Source organism: Cyclopterus lumpus, chromosome 21 (genome assembly GCF_009769545.1).
Source record: "Cyclopterus lumpus isolate fCycLum1 chromosome 21, fCycLum1.pri, whole genome shotgun sequence".
NCBI lineage: Eukaryota > Metazoa > Chordata > Actinopteri > Perciformes > Cyclopteridae > Cyclopterus > Cyclopterus lumpus.
The window spans coordinates 7,633,624-7,653,249 of NC_046986.1; the positions used below are offsets into that span (position 1 = coordinate 7,633,624).

Here is a 19,626-nt window from a genome sequence, read left to right on the forward strand (position 1 = left end):
CATCATGCAGTTTAAAAAAAAAAAACATGGCGGCTGAAAGCTTTCATAACATTGATGCCACTGTCAAGTAGCCCGTTCTTGCACGTGCGAATAAGTGAACAATTTGGCTTTTTTTAAAAAGGACATTCTGCACGATGCCGAAATACTACGAGGATAAGGAGGAAGACACCCGAGCCTGCGCCGGCATCCGAGAGGACTTCAAGGCCTGTCTCCTTGAGCACGACTGCGTGATGAAGGCAAGTGCGCGTCCTCCTGAGGCGGTTGGTGGCGGTCTCGTGTTAATGTGAGCGTGAGTCTGCACACGGCGTGGAGAGGTGAGACGTGACCTCTAAAAAGGTGAACCGTCGCCCCCTGTGACGGCTAACGAGTTGAGCTAACGCTACACCGCCCAGTCACCGTGTGTACGACCTCTCGCGAGGCTTTAAATGTTCAGTGTTGTACATGGTTTTCAATAGAGGTCAATCTGATTTTTAGATGCGTTACTCTTGTATTGTAACACGGTGTCTTCGTGTGTCAAGGAGGGGAAGTTGCCCAGTGAGTGTTTGAAGGAAGGCCACTGCAAAGCCCTGCAGACCTCCTTCTTTGAGTGCAAAAGGTCAATGGTGAGTCGGCAGTAATTATATTGCATCATACAACAAGGAACCGTGCACGGGGAGTGTTTCATCTTCCTCTTTTCCATCTGTATGTCCTCTTTTGACAGCTGGACACCCGGTCGAGATTCCGAGGAAGGAAAGGCTATTGAGGACCCGTCGTCCGATGCAGCCGAGTGGACACTGGATGAGCACGTGTTAATAATACTGCAGAGTCGGATGCTTCACAACCTCATCTGAAGCACCCCGCTTCAAGAAAGTGGGTCGCGAAGGACGACCGCATGCGTAAAGAACAATGTACACAAAAGGACGACCAAACTCGGCAGCATCGTGTAGTGCTGAAGAACCGTGGAGCTGTCGGCTTTCGCTGTGTGTGTGTGTGTGTGAGAAACTTAATGTAATGAAATGATGAATAAAATGTAAAGCAAGTTTATTACAATTTGAATGGAGGTGCCGTCATCAGAATCCCATCTGACACCTGATTTCTAGTGTAGAAAACGTACATCACACAATTAGAAATGGCAAAGTTGCAGTTAAATTTTTTTACAAACATGTTATGAATGGCTCTTGTGAAGTAGGAAGCTTCTTCAACAGAACCCTGGTGCTCACCAATGCTTGACCAGTGTGCTCAGGGCTGTTATTGTAAAGCCGCCGTCATCATCCGCTTGAACTTCTCCATGTCCACCTTCTTCATGATGGTAGCCGTGTGGGCCTTCTTCAGAAAGCCCACCGTGTCCACGATCATCATGCCTCTGGTGTGCGTGCCCGTCAGCTCCACGCTGACCGGGTAACGGTCGCTCTCCACGACGAGGGAATCGTCCACGGCGGCGGCCATGGCGTACGAGTCGCAGGAAACGAAACCTGTGCCGCCGACGAACTCTTTCTGGAGCCGCTCGCCGTGCGACGCCTCGATGCTGTGCCGGAAGATCCGCGCCATGAAGCGCGCTTTATCCGTGTCCTGCGCCAACCAGGCGTCGCAAAACTCCTGTCGACACCGCGGGGAGGAGGACATGTTAAAAAGGTTATGTGCTGTAATTAGTCCTAGGCGTGAATATGGCACGGTGTGTAAAAAGCCTTGCCCAGGATAGCTTGCTGTAGCAGGTGAACTCCCAGCAGGCCAAGTAGGTGGGACACTGGTAGTCGTTCAGGACGATGTACGCAGCCTCTGGATCGGCAGTGAAATTGAACTCGCCACACACTGTCGTGTTTCCTCGAGCTGAAAAGGAGCAAAACCACAGAAAGTCATTGATTACACACTGAAATCCACCGTTGCAGAGTGTGGACAGAATAATGAGGACACTGAACAGACAAGGATTTCAATTCTGAAGTCGTTTGATTTAAATTACAAACACTGGAGTTACACTTGGGGCTTTTCCCCTTTCAAATAATCAAATCTAATTGTCTCAAATGTGGACTTGCAGAAGATGTCAGAGCAGTCACGCCTGTGCCGATTAGAGGTGAAAGAAACGGAAATTGGGAAGTCCTTTTCCTCGAAGTACATTAATTTGTCGGACCCTCTTAACACCGCGTCACCTTTTTGGTTCAAGTTCATGAATTCACTGACATTCAGTGTTGCCTCCCATGATGTAGAGCCCCCGGAGTTTGCTCGGTAGAGACGGATCCATCTTCACAGCCAGAGCCAGGTTGGTGAGAGGTGCCGTGGCGACCAGAGACACCTGGGGAATAAACCTAGACTTAAAACCTGAAAGAGGCAGACGCACACACACACACACACGCACACACCTGTCTAACATCTCTCACCTCCCCTGGGTTCTCATTGACGATCCTGATCATGGCCGACACGGCGCCCTCCTTCTGAACCAGGTCCAGACCGGGAGCGTTGGGGTCGGGAGCGTCTCCCAGCCCGTCCTCCCCGTGGAAGTGTCCCGCGTTAATGCAGACCCCGAGGATCGGCTTAGAGGCCCCTTTAAACACTGGAATCTGACAAAAAGAAGTGTACCCCAGATGAAACAACACAAAGGGAACATGTAGACTGCTTTTATTATTACACAGCTTCCAAACGGTTTACTGTCTTATTTATGAAATGATTGGACTATATGACGTTCTGCTTTTCTAAAGTACTTTTCGGGAACATGTAATACCTTCAATACAGTAGTTAACAGTAGAGATGGGGAACAACATGAAGAATCTGTTATATCTATATTTTATGGCACTAGTGTGATGGGATTGATGACTGTTTGGTTGCTTAATCGCAAAGCTAATAAAAATACTTTTTCATTGAGTGACACAAAGTGCTTTATGTGTAAAACTGTGATTTTCTTTAATATAATCATAAAAAATAAAAAAACTAACATGTCAAATGTTTGGTTTAATTTTCGAACCAAAACCACAGTCCATGTCCCCTTTTCCCCCAATTTCTTTTGGTATTAAAATGCATTAGACTGGGTGTTAATAACAATATATATATATGATAATATATATATATATATATATATATATATAATATATATATATATATAATATATAACATAGATATAATATATGTTATACATATATATATATCTATCTATATATATAATATATATGTTATATATATATATCATATGTTATATATATAACATATGATATATATATATATGTTATATATATAAATGTTTTATATATATATACACAACATATATATATATATATAACATATATGTTATATATAAATGTTATATATATATATATATATACACATAACATATATATATATATATATATATATATAACATATATATAACATATATGTTATATTACTCATGCTTCTTAACAAAAAACAACTCACTGTTGGGCAGTTTTACAAACACACACATGACAACAGTAATGTCCTCATGATGGTCCATCATTTTAAACAAAGAAGACAACAATACATCACGTCAGGGCCATAACACAACAACAGTGACCTCCTGCCACCCACCTCCAGTTTACTGCAGGCCTGCAGCACCCGCAGCGTGTTCCTGCACACGTTCTCCACGGTGGTGTTTCCGTGCACACAGGTGATGCCCAGGAGCTCCACGCTGGGGGCGGCCAGCGCCAGCATGATGGCCTGAGCATCGTCCACCCCACAGTCCACATCCACCAGCAGCTTCCTCCTCATCGTGGACCCTGAGGAGCAAAGACCAACACACTGCTGCCCCGACACAATAACACTCTAGTAACTTAAGATGGAAATAAGAGGCACACCTGTCACCGAGTGTGAGGAAGATGCACTGGAGTGTGTGCCGACTGCTGCTCTCTCTCTCGCAGGGTGCTCAGCTGGAAACAACCTTTCAGCAGCAAGAAGTAAATAAGAAACAGAGTTAAACTTGGTAATCAGTGTCTAAATATCAGATGTGGGGGAAAAAAACACACACAACAACACATTCGAATTGTATTTATATGAGTAGAAGTGTACAAGGACAAGGTGAATATCCATTTACTTTAGTAATATTAGTAATACCATAAAATAGTCAAAGTCGCATTATTGGCAACACGTGCACATGTCCAACACTATTTAAACACGTGACACATCATTTCTGTAAATGTGTCCCACGAGTTCTTTAAATCCGTGTTGGTCGACAGAGGCCCAGCTAACAGCTGATAGAGAGACGCGTGAATACGTCGCACGTGTTCAGGATCTTTGTGCACCGTGTCACGTGTGTTAGGCGACAGCGTGCAGGTGCAGTCTGGTCTCACCTGCGCGCGGAGCTGCTGAAAACGTGCGATGTTGTGGCGGCACGTCGGACTCTGATCACCCACATGCAGACAGACGGGGGGACCCGGAGAGGAGCAGGAGGAGTAGAGAGCTCTCACTCTGCCGGGATTTCTGCGCACCAAAAAAAGACGGAGAAAAAAAGAAGCTGCACCGAGAAGCTGTGCGGAGGAGCTCGTGCTCACGTGTTGGCGTTACGGTGGAAAGTCACGTGTACGCCGAAGCTCGAGTTCTAAACTGGTTGAGAGAAATACGCGCATGCGCGGGTGGATGTACACATTTCTATTTTGGACACCGGCGTCATTGTTTGAATGGCAAAGTGATTATTCTTTACGAGGATACAATCTATGGCAGAACGTCACTTCCGAGAACACCCTTAAAGGTACTTTTATTTCTATTCATTATTTGTAAAAAAAAAAAAAAAAAAGTCTCAGGGTCCAGATATTGTGCATATTCCTAATAATTCGTTTGCAGTTATCCAAGTATTATCGTGGAACCACTGTGATCTTTTAAAGAACCTTGCTCGTTAGTAATTCAGCCTTAAGGAGCTCCTTTCGAGAGAGAGGAAAACAAATGGGGATACTTTAAGATGCTTCTCTTTGACACTTGAGAGGATGAAATATGCTCAATCCACAAACCATAATGTCTACTTTCATAATACTGACAGTCAGAGACACTCATTTGGCATCGACAAGCCTTTATTCATTATTCAGTTTCACTTCATTCCTCTGTGTGTGTGTGGGGGGGTCCAACCTGTGTGCATGTACAACTGATCCGAACAATGTTCTCACTACCTCAATAACAATGGAGAGAACTAAAACAGCCTTTGGGCAACAACAGCCATACCAACATAAATACATGTAAGCAAAATAACATTTCTGTCTATGATAGTTTTATACAATTAAGTAAACTGGAGCCCGGAGCTGGTAAACCGACAGATGAGGTGTTGTTGATGGTTGGTAGAAAAAATCAGTGTAGAAACATCTATCAAGGGCTCATGGGTCATCGCAACAGTATACATTTGCAATAGCATAAAGTAGTAGTTTTTTTTCTTTTCTTCATGCAGGTTAAATTAATAAGCTTTTTACATTATTTTTTTTTTAAATCCAATGTCAATCATAAAGTTCTGCATAGTGTAAAACTGAGAACACACGCTGTAATAAAAAAAAATAAAAAAAACGCTTCAAGTTCGAAGGGCCATCGAAACCCGCTTCCCCATCGATGCTTCTTCCAGTGTAGCAACACAAGAACCACGTCGGATGTCACATCGTCGTAACACAAATGGCAGAAAGTGGTGCGAGATATGCGCTTTCTAAAGAAGAGCTGTGCTTGTTGTGGAGAGCGATACGGTGGTGGATATGTGTGAGGTTGAAGAAGGAAGACGAGGAGGAGAGAAACAGACTAAATAACCTGATGGTCTAATCAAAGCCACGCGAGGCAAGTCCACATGGAAGCAGCTCAGAGTGGCAGAAAGATACAGTCAGTTTCTTAAACACATATTTTTAAGAGATATTTGCAAGAAATCATTTTCATCACTAGACAATCACATGCTTGCTTGCTTGCCGCTGATCCTAAATTTGATAAGATAAGATTATGGGTTCTGAATGCAGCTTCACTTTGTGTTTTGGGCTGGTGTAGCTTTAAAAGGATAAGGGTGGTATTATTCTTTATTTCTCTTATTGGTAATAAATCCCATTTAAAGACCAAAACCAACAGTGGATTGTGTGTTTCTCAATACTTTCCTACGACTTCCTTACCCCCGAATGTCGACCATTTCTACCTCCTAAACACAAACAGAAATAGTTAATCTTTCTGTTAAGAGTCACGTGAGCTGAGAATGAGCTTTATGTCAGCCAGACCTCATCAGTATAGGATCAACTCATTGAACATAACATCTGCAGCTTTATCCATTTAACTGATCAGATCAAATGAAAGCAGTGAGGACAAACACGCCATCTTTCTGAAGGAGGAGACATTTGCACATCTTATTTCTCGGGAGTCGGCTGAGCGCTTTCCTGGTGCTACGACTGGCACGGCAAATAGTGGCGTCCGCACGCCGCTGCCATGTGACACGGAGAGACTTCTCTCTGAAGTGGCTGTGAAAAGTGTGCGATCCTACAGCACTACTGGAGGAGAGGGGGGGAAACCGCTATAACACAATCTACAGTAGCACTGGCACTCGGACAATAATCATCTCAACGGTGACTACGCACAACACGAAGGGCCGTTGTTCCAGTTTGTGTTTGGTATGTTTTTGTTTGTGTGTTGCTATCATCATCATCATCACCATCACCATCATCATCATTATCATCCCCCTCAGCCTTTTTGTTTTTTTCCTCCAGTGGAAAAAAAAAGAAAAGAGTCCGCTTAGGTCTCGACTTTCCCGTACGTGCCCTCCGGAGGGCGATACTGTTTGGGGAAGGCCTTGAGCTGGAGAGCGTTAAAGGCGTATTTACGACATCCCACATTCTTCATGGTGTTCTCTCTCCTGCAGCCCTCACTGTGGAGAAGCAGAAGCCATGCATCATTATCTTTTCTAATTCATTTGTATACACGTGGGCAATCCAATCGGTGACTTGTGTCATCGTCGGCTGACCTGCGCATGCAGTCCAAGGCCTGGTAGAAGACCTGCGGGGCCAGGGCGTGGTCCTGCTGCAGGATCTGACACTGCTCCAGGGTCAGGGACATGGCGGTGCGGTCCTTGGCACTCTTGCAGCTGGTGAAACGCACTCCGTTCAGGCGGCGACAAGCCTACAGGGTTAGAAAGAAGAAGAAAAAAGAGATCAGAGGAGGAAAGACGGAGCTTTTCAAATTAGAGAGACCCGACGGGGCAACTCCACCTCGGCTGCTTGCCACAGAATCTCCACGTTCTTGCTTCTCCTGGCGTTCACGTTCTGGCTCAGCTGTTTGAGTAGCTCGGGCACGCTGGTGGGACTGCAAGAGCGAGGCAGGCCTGGGGGGTTGGGGGGGGCGGGGGGGAGAGAGTCGAATATGAGAACGGGGAGATGCGCATGTCTTGTGCTTTTTGCGTGTATGAATGTGAACTCACAGTCTTCGGGCAGGACCTCTTTAAATTGGTCGTAGTACGAGCTGAGGCGAGTCATGCTCTCCTTGTTGATCACCTCTTGGAGGGACGTGTCTCCAAACCTGGACGCACACATGTGAGACGTCAGAGTTGAACTCTTTCATGACTATCACACTTGACCTCCCCTAATAAATAATGTCTTTTCAAAAATATTTCATCGCTCTACTTTAGGTTTATTGTGTCTTTTAATGGCATGTTCCATTCTCTCTTCCAATCAGCAGCCTCGTTCTCATCACTTCATCTATTCAAACCTCTTTTTGTACTTTGTACTTCCTTCTTTTTCTAATGTTTCTCCGTGTCAAATACATTGAGAGGCACCCGGTAAATAAAGAGGAGAAACATAACCATAATACAACTTAATGACAGGTCATAAATACAATAAATCAGTGCTATTACTTTTTTTATGTTCTTATTGTTCATAATAAATCACAACATTGTTCTTTTTTCCTATTTCAAACCTTCAACGTATTTTGGGTTTTTTAAATGTATTTTCTGGCAAAAAGCAATATCTACATGGCTGACGTTTTGAATTGTCCTTTTTCCGCATCTCATGAAAAACTAGATAAAAGCTGAACCATGCCAAATGTATTCAACTGTTATCCAAACTTATGTTTAAAGTGTCATTGTGAGATAATAGCCATTCTTCTTTTAACTGGGTGAAACACTAAATGTGTGTTTTTGATGAACATTTGAAATATTTCATGTCTATCCAGCTAAAATAGCCATTTTCCCCTCTGGTGCCCTTTTTCCTCTCCTCCTTTCTTTCCTGTCCTCTGACCCTTCAACCTTTTCCCGTCCTCTCATCTCAGACACTCACTTCTCAGCCAGCGTCTGCTGCTCGTTGATTCCCACGTTGAAGAGGACGGGCTGCACGCGCAGCAGCATCCCGTTCTGGATCTCCCGCGGCAGCGTGTCGAACATCGCCCCGGACATGGGGACCCTGACGTTGAAGCCGTTCCGGTTTCCCGTGATCACCGGCAGCATGTCCGGGGCGAAGCCCGACGTCGCCTGGGTGACTTTAAATGTGACGTTTCTCAGGTCCATCACTCCGACGCTCATGTCCTCCAACATGGCCAGCTCCTCACCTTGAAGACACACACGGAGTCATCGCGGGAAAAAAAAGACAAAAAAACGCAAAAGGGAAACACCGACGTTGTTTCCTTGGCCGAGGATGGTACGACTTGGTATCACAAAACCTGCTGAACGGATTTTAGTGACATGGGCTCAGGACCCATTGGCTCTGGTTACGGTTACCGTAAGTGCTGAGCAGGCCCTCGTACTGCACCAGCAAGCCGATGGTGTGCAGCTGCTTGAGGAAGCCCGAGTCGCAGAGAGACGTCCTCAGCTTGATGACGAAGCCGCAGATCATCGCCGTCAGCTGCAAAAAAGAGAAGCACAGCTCGCGTCAGCACGGTCACGTTTTTTCAAAAGCCGCTCTCCAAAACCGACGTGCGTATATGTGTGCGAGGGGCGAGGAAGACGGCGCATCGACCGACCGTCTGGCAGAAGACGACGTCGCGGCGGTACTGCAGCGGGAGGCTCATGGCGATGGTGGCGGCGCTGTCCTGCATCAGCAGGAACACCATGGCCTTCTTGGCCTTGTCGCTCATCAGGGACGCGCAGTCCGTCAGCGTGGCGAGGAGAGGGTACAGGGCGTCGCTCCACTCGCCTGCAGACACGGCACGCATCACTTAACACACACACACGGGGGGGAGGGGGGGGGGGGGGACACACACAAGGTACAATTTAGCATTTCAGACAACAATCAAATGGCAGGAATCATGACTATTTAGGTTTGATACAGAATGAGGATATAATGCTCTCTCTCACCTGGGGACTTTTTTTCTACCTCCGGGCTGATATCTACGAAGGAGAGAAAGTTTGTTTAGATGAGAGCAAAAAAGGCATGGTTGAGAGAATGATGATGGTGATGGTGGCGGCGGCTGGTTGCTGGTTTCCGTGGATACCTCACGAGAGCCCCTACAGCAGTGTGTGTGTGCCTGCGTACCTTTCTTAGTGTTCCCCGTTTCCTCGCTGGCGAGCAGGAAGACGTCCTCCGAGCTGCTGTCGCTCTGGATTGTGTCTCGCTGCAGCAGCCCGTCCACCCTCTGGATCACACACTCCAGGCTCTTATTCACATTGAGCCAAACCTTATCCTGCACACAAACACATACAGATGAGCATTTTTACAAACAACAACAACAACAACACAACAACACAGACAGCAAAGAGGCACATGGATATTTCATCTTACCCACTCCTCCTCATCTGCCTGCAAGGAGGAGCGCTTGTTTTTACCCCCTTCGCTGCCGTCTAGAGGAACCGCGTGGCGAGAAGGCGAGGTGGCGGCACGAAACGGGGAGGTCGGGCGGCGGGAGGGGGAGCGCGACGGGGAACAAGAGGAGGGCGAGAGGGAGGAGGAGGACGGGGACGGGGTGCTCTGCAGAGTGCACTCTGGGCGGGCGGATGCCAGGGCGAGGATGGCGGAGGACAGCAGCTTGGAGTCACACACGGTCACCAACTGACGAGTCTGCAAGAGGACACGGGTGGTGAAATGTGGCATTAAATGAACTCGGGGGGGGGGGGGGGGGGGGGATGCTCTTTAAAGTTCAATAACAGTGGCATTAAAAATTGGGGCAAAATGCAGAAAACAACTGAAAGTGATTTTTGGAAATGATTGTCATTCTTTTATATTTCTTCGCTATATATATTTCACCGCTCAATAAAGTCGACGGCAGCAGACACCATTAGAAAATGGAATGGAATCAATGGGGCCAACAATAAAATTAAATATCTTGGGTGTTTCAGTGTTTTCTGAGTTGGTGACAACGTCTTATTTTGTGACCAAGACTTTGTCGTTGTACAGTATCCTATCAGTCTTTTTTATTTACTCAAAAATGTAATTTAAAAAACACTTTGAGCCCCATCGCTTCTATTCAGACAATAAGCGTGGACATAAATAAAAGTGGCGAAGGGTCGAGGAAGCAGAAGGAGGGTGAAAGAGTACGATCGAACATCCAATAATCTACATCTACAGCCCTTGATTGACACGCTACGGGTTCCTCATGTTCCTCCTACCTTCTCTGAGAGGATGGCCAGGGTTCTCTCCAGAGCGTTGGCCGAGCGCTCCTTGGCGGCTCGGGACAGACGTTCAGTGTAGTAACACACTTGTGTCTTCAGGGTGTTGATTTGACCAATCAGCTCCTTTGCTTTCACAACATCCTGAGGCTGGTATGCCATTCCTTTAGACCCAGAACCGGCAGAGCTTTTCGGGGGTGTGTGTTGAACAGATAAAGAACATAAGTATGGAAGAAAAGAAAAAACGCACACCAGAATTTGACAGGACACCACTCGTCACCTCACCTCTCCTCCTCGTAAGTGCTGATTTAGTGAGGCAAAACAGAAGAAAAAGATGCATTAACCAACTCATTAAACTCACTATGGATCTTGCATGCATTTTTCTGTTTTCGCTCCACTCACTGTTTCCTGGCTTCTTCAAGCCGATGCAGCAGTTTTCGAAGGCCGCAGCCTTTAAAGCCCTGATGATGCGCTGCAGGTGCACCAATAGTCACGACATCGTACGTCCGGTCTGATCAGAGGGCAGCAATAAAGAGTATATGCATTAAGATCGTGACTAAACAATATTATCAAAACCTTTGGTCACACATAAATACCTACCATAGCCAGACTCTCCCTGTACTCTCATCCTCTGGATGTGCAGATTAGTGGGAATAAACTCCAACTTCCTCTCAGCTTTCAAGGTACTAGACTTAAAAGAAGGACCTGAGAGGGCGGAGAAGGTAAGAGAAAGGTTCATTTTGTATCTGTAAATACCGTAACAGGTTACAGACGCGTCCTAATGTGATGTTTTACATACAAATATAATTACGTTGCACCCAAGTTCCCAAGTTTAGTCCCAACTTAGGGGTCAAGCTCCAAAAACACTGGATTCTACATGTTGCATAGTGACACTTAAAGGGCCTTTTCGCAGAGATTTAATATAATATTCCTAACTTATGTATTCACTAGTTTATAATCACCTGAATCTTTGTGTTTTCCTTAGCTTAGAATGAGCCCTCCATATCCACATATATAGAGAGGGTCCTCTTCACAGAGTCCTGAGTCCAGAGTTGCAACCACACCACTAGATGGCGCTAAGTCTTCCAAACTGTCCTTTTAAAAGCATCTTTAAGGTTCAACCTTTCCTGAATGGTAAACGCAAAGCTCACAGTTTGTAGTGCTTGCTTTCTGTTATAAATGTGTGGTACTCCCTGTGACTGATTGACTTTGACAGGTTACATTGGATTAAAATTGATTAAATTAAACCGATGTTACGAGTAGCTTGTGTTCCTCACCTTTATACTCGTGCAGGTCACTTATGGTCTCCTGGTAGGTGAGGATGATGGTCTGATACTGAGTGATGATCTGCCTCCTGAGGTTCTCCCAACATGCAGACAGCTCGCCCAGTTCCTCCAGCTCACACACCCTGCACAACACACACACACACAACACAAATTATAATTATATTGGAAACAAAATGTCCCTGCATACTTGTGAATGAACTATTTCTGTTTTCCCAAGTTATAGAACATAAACTACAACACAAATATGTGTTTTTTTTACAAGACACTTGATGGAAAACTGGAAAATGATATGCACATTGCACCAGATAATAAATAAAGTGGAACAAGAGAAAGAAATGAAAAGACCAAAGGCTTTAAAAGGTAGTTTTGGTCGCTGAGACCGAGACAATAAATGTAAAAACAACCAAGACTCAGAGAGTTGGACATTGCTGCTCCTCTGCAAAGCTTTTCAAGCCTCATGATAATAATAATAATAATAATAATATCCATCTTCAGACTCTACCTGACGGCGTCTTCCTCCAGCAGCAGCTTGACGAACTGTCGAGGGATGTGCAGGGAGAGCGCACTCTCCGCCATCTGCTCCAGGACCCGAAGGTGGTTGCCGTCGGTGGTGGGGAGCCGGTACATCCGAGACATGACGCCCCCGAACACTGAAGACCACCGAAACATGTGTTACCACGGCCGTGTGTCTATCAGGATGTCTAGTTTAAAGAGACACACACACTCACCAGCCTTCAGCAAAGGGTCTTTACACAGAGAGGAAGACTTGGATTTAATGCCCATGGATTCAGTCAGGCTTTCATCAACAGGGAGAACCATCTGACACACACACACACACACACACAAAAGAATACAACTATAATGTTTGCCAAAAAAAAGACCTTGGTGTGTTTTTTCCTTCATCGGTTATTAAAACAATAGAACCAGAAATAGGCGGAGGGTGGTGATGCTTAGACGGGTATGTATTTTCTCAGTGTTATTATTCTCATTATTTTCTTAATTGGGCCTAAAAAAAGAAATATAGCGTTGTTTCATCACATAGGACAAAAGCAGAAAATGCTCACAACTAGGGAATGTTTAGTATTTTGCGAAGAAAAAACGAAAAACTTGGATTATAACAAATATTTGCTGATAAATCTTACGTCAAACGAATAATCAATTAATCCCCGATCGCTCACCCGTCCATTCACAGTGTCTCCTCTCTGTAACCGGGCAACAGGAGCTCTCTGCTCGCGCTTCTCCTCGATCTGCCAGGCGATGACGGTGATGTTCCCCACGCCGTTGTTCTCCGCCGACCTGACCCACAGTGACACGGACTAAATGGAACATCCAGAACCCCAAAAATATCATGCCGTCAACCCACAGAGGGGGAAAAAAGGGCTCAGTGTGGTACCTCAGCGTCAGGTGCAGTCTGTGGTGTTTGTCCTGCAGCAGCTCTTTCACAGAAAACATGGCGGAACCAAGCATGTACATCTGTCACACGCACACACACACACGCACACACAAACACACAGGATTTAGAGGATTTCACTGCAGTTAAGTGTCGACTATTAAGGATTTAGTAGATATGAACTTCTATTCACTTCCCAACAGGACATTTGAAGACAGTAATAATAATATATCCTTTATTTCTTCTCTGTATTTGACCCATCCTTAGTTATTTAGGAGCAGTGGGCTGCAGTGAAGTGCCCAGGGAGCCACTGGGGGTTCAGTGTCTTGCTCAAGGACACTTCGACATGCAACTAATGGGGAGAGCGAGGATCGAACCGGCTACCTCGTAGGCTAACGGGACGACCGCTCATCCCCCCCATGAGCTACATCCGACCCCTAGAGTCTCCAGTAGAGTGAAGTGTTAATGGGGCTTTACCGTGCCCTGTGTGCGGTCCTTCACATCGTAGACAGAAAGCTTGACCTGCGTCTGCTGAGTGATCAGAGAGTCCTGAAAGAACGCCACGCTACTCAGGAAGATTGGGTTACTGGTGCCCTGGAACACAGAGAGAGAGAGAGAGTTTTGAAACGTCTCCAACAGCAGGCAAGGAGGCGGGTGGAAATTTAGAACAGTGGCGTACCTCTATGATTTCTGTTTGAGCGTGCTTGGTCCAGAAGGCCTGGGGCGGCGTGGTGCAGCTGACGGCCACGAAGCCGGTCGGCTTACGGTCCAGAGAGGGAGTGACCAGCTCGCTGCAGGCTGCGGCGCCGCAGAGGACACAGAAAGAGATTAGAGACGGTGGGTGTTTTAATGGTCGGCATGGCCACTAATCCTCGTGGCCGCGGAAAGGAACGCAGACGCAGTGTTTTGTGAGTTGCTGGCGAGCGCCACTTGTTCTACAGCGATGCGCTCTCGGGTTGAACAACGGGAGGAACACCAGGGGATGTTGTCGCCCACTCAATGATCAATGATCCTGTGTCAAGATCATCCAAAAGCGGCATCACATGATGTTTTAGCCTAATTATGGGCAGCTGTAAACATGAATATATTATCAATTGAAACTAATATGGTGAGACATGTTAGCAAACAGTTGCATATGTCCACCAACAATGCATTTCAATTAAAATGTTTGAAACCCTCGTTAATGTACATTGTCATTACTCAAACAGAAGTAACATGTGCACTTGTTGGGGACTATTTTTATCTGGGGCTTAATACACATTTGGTGCACTATTCAGGTGCACAGGATGGACAGTGTAAATAAATCGTAACGATTGAAGCCGGTGTGTCACTAGGATCAATTCATTGTTGGTTCAGGTCATGAGATTTGGTCACGCTCAACGACCTCGACTCATTAGGCCTGCTGGTGGAAATGAAGCGGACTCTGTCAGCATACGGTGTAACACACACACGGCCTGATCCACATTCAGTGTGCAGCGGTGCATTCAACGGCTTCCTCCTCAATGTTTTTTAGAGAGGAAAAAAAAAAAAGGCAAATCCTGTCACGTAGTTTAAGACCGGATGATGATGCGTGAGCGGCGATAAGGAGACAAAGTGTTACCTTGTGCTCTTTCTCCGTCCACTTACCCACACTGAACTCCAGCACGGGCTCGTCTGGATCCTGACTGTTGCCTGTGGGATGGAGAGAAAAGAGGAGGGAGGGGTCTTTTTTAACGCCCTGTTATTCCATCGCAGGATGTGGTAAACAGGTTACCATGGTAGCGGTTACTTAGTTACCCGAGAGAGCCAGCCCCATCATCTCGGCCGAGAGATCAAACGTGTTGGCCCGGTAGACCGACCACGGCCGATGGCGAGGGCTGCGCTCCTTCCCGGACATGGTGGGGGTCACGGCGGGGCTGAAAAAAGGTTCTGAAGAGGGGAAACGATGTCGAGCCGGCTCAGAATCAAACCTCCGGACGTCGTTTAGGTTTCCCCCTCGTTGTGTCGTAGCACGTTTGTCAACGACAGAGGTCTGAAAGGAGGAAACCACAAAGTGATCATCTGGCGTCACCATAGAAACCGTTGAGACAGACCGGGCAACCTTCAGCTGATATCGTCCTTTCATTGAGATGGAAGCTGATGAATTAAGACGTGATTAGAAAGCTGCTGGTACTTGGCCATGGAGGTTGCTATATACTGGCGTCACATTACAGTCACTAGGTTAAAGCAATGAATAACTCATGGCAGCTGGATGTCTTGGCATGATGCTCCATTCTGAGATGAGCAGTGATTGAGAGTTGAGTGGTTTCCATGTGAGTCCTGACTCCCTCTGACGGGGTGCTAATACAAGCAGTGTGGAGACAAGTGTTCTCACGCAGCTGGAGGGAATGAAAACACCTTCTATCTCCTGGTGCTATTTGTGCTCTGACGGATTAATATCAAACCAACATGCACAGGCAGATATGTAATGATTTCATGCATTCAAGCCAAGTTCTGTGGAAATCTGAACCTATAATAAAGTGTTTATTGCCTCGTTCCTGTTTAGGATGATTTTTTAGAATGAGGATAATAATAATCGAAAGCAAAGCGCCTCTAGCTGCCACGAAGTCATTCAAATAAAAAAGGGTTTATCCTGAGGAGCATGAATTTTCTTTGACGCCCCCATGCTTCAAAGAGTAGTATTGGAAACCTGAAAATGTCCCACAAACACACCATGATAATTAGTCATGGACTGGTGTTCATAACATGACATTTTGACCTGGCAGTGGTGTGACACAAGAGGGAATGGGGGTCACTGAAAATCACCCACGATCATCCTCTAGAGGTGCCAGGGCGGAGGGCGGCTCACGCTGCAACCTGAGTGACGCGGCTCCTGCCAAGTGTGTGTGCGACGGGGAGAGAAGAGGAAACTGAGAGAATCGGCGACAAGACAATCAAGCTGTCAGTGTGTGGAAGACACAGAAGGAAGAGAGAGAGAGAGAGAGAGAGAGAGAGAGATAAAATAAATGGTGCTTGAAGAAAATGTGAAAGGAAAAGGGAGCAGACGACTAACCTGAGCTGAACGGGGCTTCAAATGGCCCTCAGAGGTCAATGTTTACATTTCCTGTGGCATGTCAGACTCAGTTAACATCTCCTCTTTAGAGCGTGTGTGTGTGTGTGTGTGTGTGCCACACAAATACCCACTTGCCTTTAATCAGAGTGATCATCTGGCATAACCTGGTGGTTTGAGAGCATCTCTGGTACCGCGTGTGTGTGTGTGTGTGTGTGTGTGTGTGTGTGTGTCTGCCTCGGTGTGTTCATCGTCTTCATTCGCCATCACACCGACAAAAGGGAGAACCGATGTGTGTGTGTGTGTACCGCCGTGCATTCAAGTGTAAGGACTTCGGCACCGGGGGTCTATTTTTAGACGCCATGAATCTGTTTTTTGACGTCACACGCCTCGCACAGATGAAACTCAAAGTCATCTGCATAGTCACACACACACACACACACACACACACACACACACACACACACACACACACACACATACGATGAATCCAGAGATGCTCTCTGCCAGTTTAATCTGCGTCGTCGTGGGAGACCGTAACCGATGACAATGACGGCGGCTCTGCCTCATTACTCTGCGTGGGCGTCGTTGTCAACGGGATGCTGTCTTTTAAAATGCCAGGGGGGGGGGGGGGCTGGGGCTGTGGGGAACCCACAGTGGATCTAATGGGAGGCCACAGGGAGCCTTTAGATCCTCATCATCATCACATCTGTCGGCTTCATTAAGTCTGCTCCACGAAGGGCGAAACGTCTTGTCAATTAATTGATCAGTGGAAGGGGAAATTGATTAACGAGAACTTTATTTAAACCGTTTATTTGTGAAAAATGACAAACTTTCTCTGGTGCCACTTTGCAAAGATGTGTTGTTTTTTTATTTGTTTTACATCGTTATGAACTGAATATCTTTGGATTTTTGGACTGTTGGCCGGACAAGCTCAATGACTAAATGATTAATCATATCAGTCAATCGTAAACTAAATGAAAATGTTAGGATTTTCTTTTTTATTAATTAATCTGCTGATTATTTTCCTGAAAAAGAGCTATCGCAATTCCTATGAACCCAAAGTGACTCCTCAAAGTGCTTGTTTTGTTTTATTCGACCAACATTCCCAAAATAATATTCCTATTATAATCATATAATGCAGTCACGAGCAGCCCATTTTATTTCACGAGAAGCTGCAACCAGAGAACGTTTTGGTCTTCTCGCTTGAAAAAATGACTTTAAAATTATAATTTTTTTAATTTTTAATTTTTAATTTTTAATTTATTATTATTATTATTGAAATGATTATTCGGTTACCAATGATTCAGCTCTGATAGTTGATGTCAGCTGAATACCAACCAGCTCCACAGTTGCTTACCCTAGGTAGGTGACCTTTGACCCCAGATAGGGCAAGTCAAACAGGTCTGGTTTTCCAGCTTCGACGAAAGAAAAAGAAAAGAAAGTATACATGCAGCAAGGATGCAAGGGAGGTAGTACAAGTAGAGAGGACGGGGAAGATTCAGGTGGGACTCGTGGAAGACACAACATTGACCCAGTTAGTGAGGCTGGCGGCGCACAGCTGGGCCCCCTGCAGATGCTGTCAGCACCGGCTGCACTGCAGATGTCCTCATCCTTAACTCGCCTCCTCCTTATCCATTTAAATCCCCGCCCCCCCCCGAATGTCCCCCTCCTTCTGCTTTGTCATCACCATAACCATGCTGTCCCTCTCGATTTCAATGTATTGACCCTGTTTCGGTCCACAGCTGATCTGATCTGCCTCCCCTGAGTCTGATCTACAATCGCCTACTTGCTGTTGTAACCATGGACACATGGACGACTGACTACATCCACACATCTATACATTTCTCAGGTTGATCAAAGAGGAGCAGCGTATGCAAACGTGTTCACGCCCAGGAGGAAAACATTCATCCACACACACACACACACACACACACACACACACACACACACACACAAAAACGTGCAAACACAAGTGCGAGGAGGAAGTAACGCTCTTGTTTCCAAGACAGCAGTAAAACTGAGAAACCTTTGATGACGACGACCATGACGACGATGATGAATGAACTCTCGTTAATGATGCTACAGGATGATCTCACACAGGGTTGTACAGTAGGCGGGTCTTTACGCCAGGCATCAGTAGAAACACACACACACACACACACACACACACACACACACACAGATGCAAGATGGAGAGACAGAAAAAGAGGAGACAGTTTGAGGCGAGCCACTCAAAAAGGTCATTTAGTTCCCTCTCTGTTATGAAAAAGAGTGCAAACAATGATTCAACAGATCAAATCTAATCCCCTCCGCTCAGCTGGGAGCATCTGGGAGGCCTTGTGACAGCGTCACACATCGCTTCATGAGCAACACATCCGGTTTTTAGATGTAACGTGTGTGTACAAAAACACACATACAGTATGTAACATGTATACTCTCCATCACAATCCAACACGGACACTCTTCTGGCCTTTTTTTCCACCATGCGTCTTCTTATAGCAGCCTGTGGGAATCTATTTATGGCAGCCAGTAACCTTATACTTCTATTGTGGATACATATGCATCCTCTGACAATAACAACTATTGCGTCATTATATATATATATATATATATATATATAATATATATATATATATATATATATATATATATATATATATATATATATATATATATATGCTGATGCCCGAGGCTGCCGCATGGTGCTGCAGGACAAGAGCAGCACGAGAAACAACAGAAGAGGAAACAGACCGATGGACATTTGAGATCCTGCTGTCCGGCTGCGTCTCATTCCGCTGCCGCTGCGAGCTGCCGTTCTCTCCTCCTTTGAACCAAACGCCCTCGACGCACCGTGAAATGATGGGACGTCACATGAGAAAAACACACACACACACACGCGCACAAATAAAGATGCCATACCGTTTAGAGAGACGTGAAGGTGTCTTTTCTTATTGATGCGCATCCTAGTTGCTACTCGACGAATGATCTGCAGTCGGGACTCGCCCCTGACTGCCGGTGACACATCGAGACGTAAGAGCTGCCGCCGGACGCAGTGCCTCCTCTCGCCGCCGGGGGGCGCGGTCGGCCCGGCGTGCGGAGAGCCACCGTCCCCCGTCCGTAAATAACCTCACACGCCGCTGTGCGTGGGCAGAGGGCGACACGCTCGTGGAGAGCGCGTGGGTATTTGTTGCACATTGAGCCAAACAACAACATCTCTGTCATTTGAATACTATTGAAGCACAAGCTACGATTGATAATAATAATAATACATAATCACTGTTGATCTGGCTAAAACAGCTCTTTTAATCCCAAATACTTTTTTTTAAATATTGTTGTTTGTCATAATAGACTATTTAAAAACAAATTTAATTAAAGGAGATTCAACACCAGTCCACGTATCAATCAATCATTTTAATATGTTCCCTGAATCAAAATTCAAAATCCTACATGTTAGACCCTTAGTGAACAAATT

At 45.8% G+C, this 19,626-nt stretch overlaps 3 protein-coding genes across 3 annotated transcripts; 1 reads left to right on the top strand and 2 right to left on the bottom strand.

Moving 5' to 3' along the window:
• The first annotated feature begins 1 nt into the window (after position 1).
• LOC117750848 (cytochrome c oxidase assembly factor 5) lies at positions 2-984 on the top strand. The gene is made up of 3 exons (XM_034562248.1): positions 2-236; positions 519-602; positions 701-984. The coding sequence occupies exons 1-3, from the start codon at positions 135-137 to the stop codon at positions 740-742; spliced, it is 228 nt and encodes a 75-aa protein (XP_034418139.1). The 5' UTR covers positions 2-134; the 3' UTR covers positions 743-984.
• Positions 985-1,003: 19 nt separating this feature from the next.
• On the bottom strand, positions 1,004-4,489 carry si:dkey-4e7.3 (uncharacterized protein LOC402865 homolog). Its single transcript, XM_034562247.1, has 7 exons — positions 4,269-4,489; positions 3,777-3,859; positions 3,511-3,698; positions 2,352-2,531; positions 2,155-2,266; positions 1,670-1,806; positions 1,004-1,575 (listed from the first exon to the last, which is right to left on the bottom strand). Exons 1-7 carry the CDS (start codon positions 4,331-4,333, stop codon positions 1,228-1,230), a joined length of 1,113 nt encoding a protein of 370 aa, XP_034418138.1. The 5' UTR covers positions 4,334-4,489; the 3' UTR covers positions 1,004-1,227.
• Positions 4,490-6,651: 2,162 nt separating this feature from the next.
• On the bottom strand, positions 6,652-19,170 carry inpp4aa (inositol polyphosphate-4-phosphatase type I Aa). Its single transcript, XM_034562246.1, has 24 exons — positions 19,074-19,170; positions 14,900-15,134; positions 14,750-14,794; positions 13,803-13,921; positions 13,601-13,717; positions 13,127-13,206; positions 12,912-13,029; positions 12,462-12,552; positions 12,236-12,383; positions 11,725-11,855; positions 11,048-11,152; positions 10,850-10,958; positions 10,733-10,750; positions 10,448-10,634; positions 9,624-9,899; positions 9,378-9,525; positions 9,200-9,232; positions 8,866-9,038; positions 8,624-8,747; positions 8,187-8,454; positions 7,334-7,431; positions 7,125-7,237; positions 6,881-7,035; positions 6,652-6,784 (listed from the first exon to the last, which is right to left on the bottom strand). Exons 2-24 carry the CDS (start codon positions 14,997-14,999, stop codon positions 6,652-6,654), a joined length of 2,889 nt encoding a protein of 962 aa, XP_034418137.1. The 5' UTR covers positions 15,000-15,134; positions 19,074-19,170.
• Between the last annotated feature and the right edge of the window lie 456 nt (positions 19,171-19,626).

Bases quoted from the DNA above. Each gene is read 5' to 3' on its own strand.
- LOC117750848 (XM_034562248.1), top strand. From the start codon at position 135: ATGCCGAAATACTACGAGGATAAGGAGGAAGACACCCGAGCCTGCGCC. The intron at 237-518 runs GCAAGTGCGCGT...TCGTGTGTCAAG, and splicing joins AGCACGACTGCGTGATGAAG to GAGGGGAAGTTGCCCAGTGA. The intron at 603-700 runs GTGAGTCGGCAG...CTCTTTTGACAG, and splicing joins TTGAGTGCAAAAGGTCAATG to CTGGACACCCGGTCGAGATT.
- si:dkey-4e7.3 (XM_034562247.1), bottom strand. From the start codon at position 4,333: ATGTGGGTGATCAGAGTCCGACGTGCCGCCACAACATCGCACGTTTTC. The intron at 2,267-2,351 runs GTGAGAGATGTT...TTTATTCCCCAG, and splicing joins TCAATGAGAACCCAGGGGAG to GTGTCTCTGGTCGCCACGGC. The intron at 1,807-2,154 runs GTCAGTGAATTC...GCTCCTTTTCAG, and splicing joins CATGGGAGGCAACACTGAAT to CTCGAGGAAACACGACAGTG.
- inpp4aa (XM_034562246.1), bottom strand. From the start codon at position 14,999: ATGTCCGGGAAGGAGCGCAGCCCTCGCCATCGGCCGTGGTCGGTCTAC. The intron at 13,030-13,126 runs GTACCACACTGA...ACTGTGGGTCAG, and splicing joins AGACTGCACCTGACGCTGAG to GTCGGCGGAGAACAACGGCG. The intron at 12,384-12,461 runs GTGAGTGTGTGT...GGTGGTCTTCAG, and splicing joins AGACCCTTTGCTGAAGGCTG to TGTTCGGGGGCGTCATGTCT.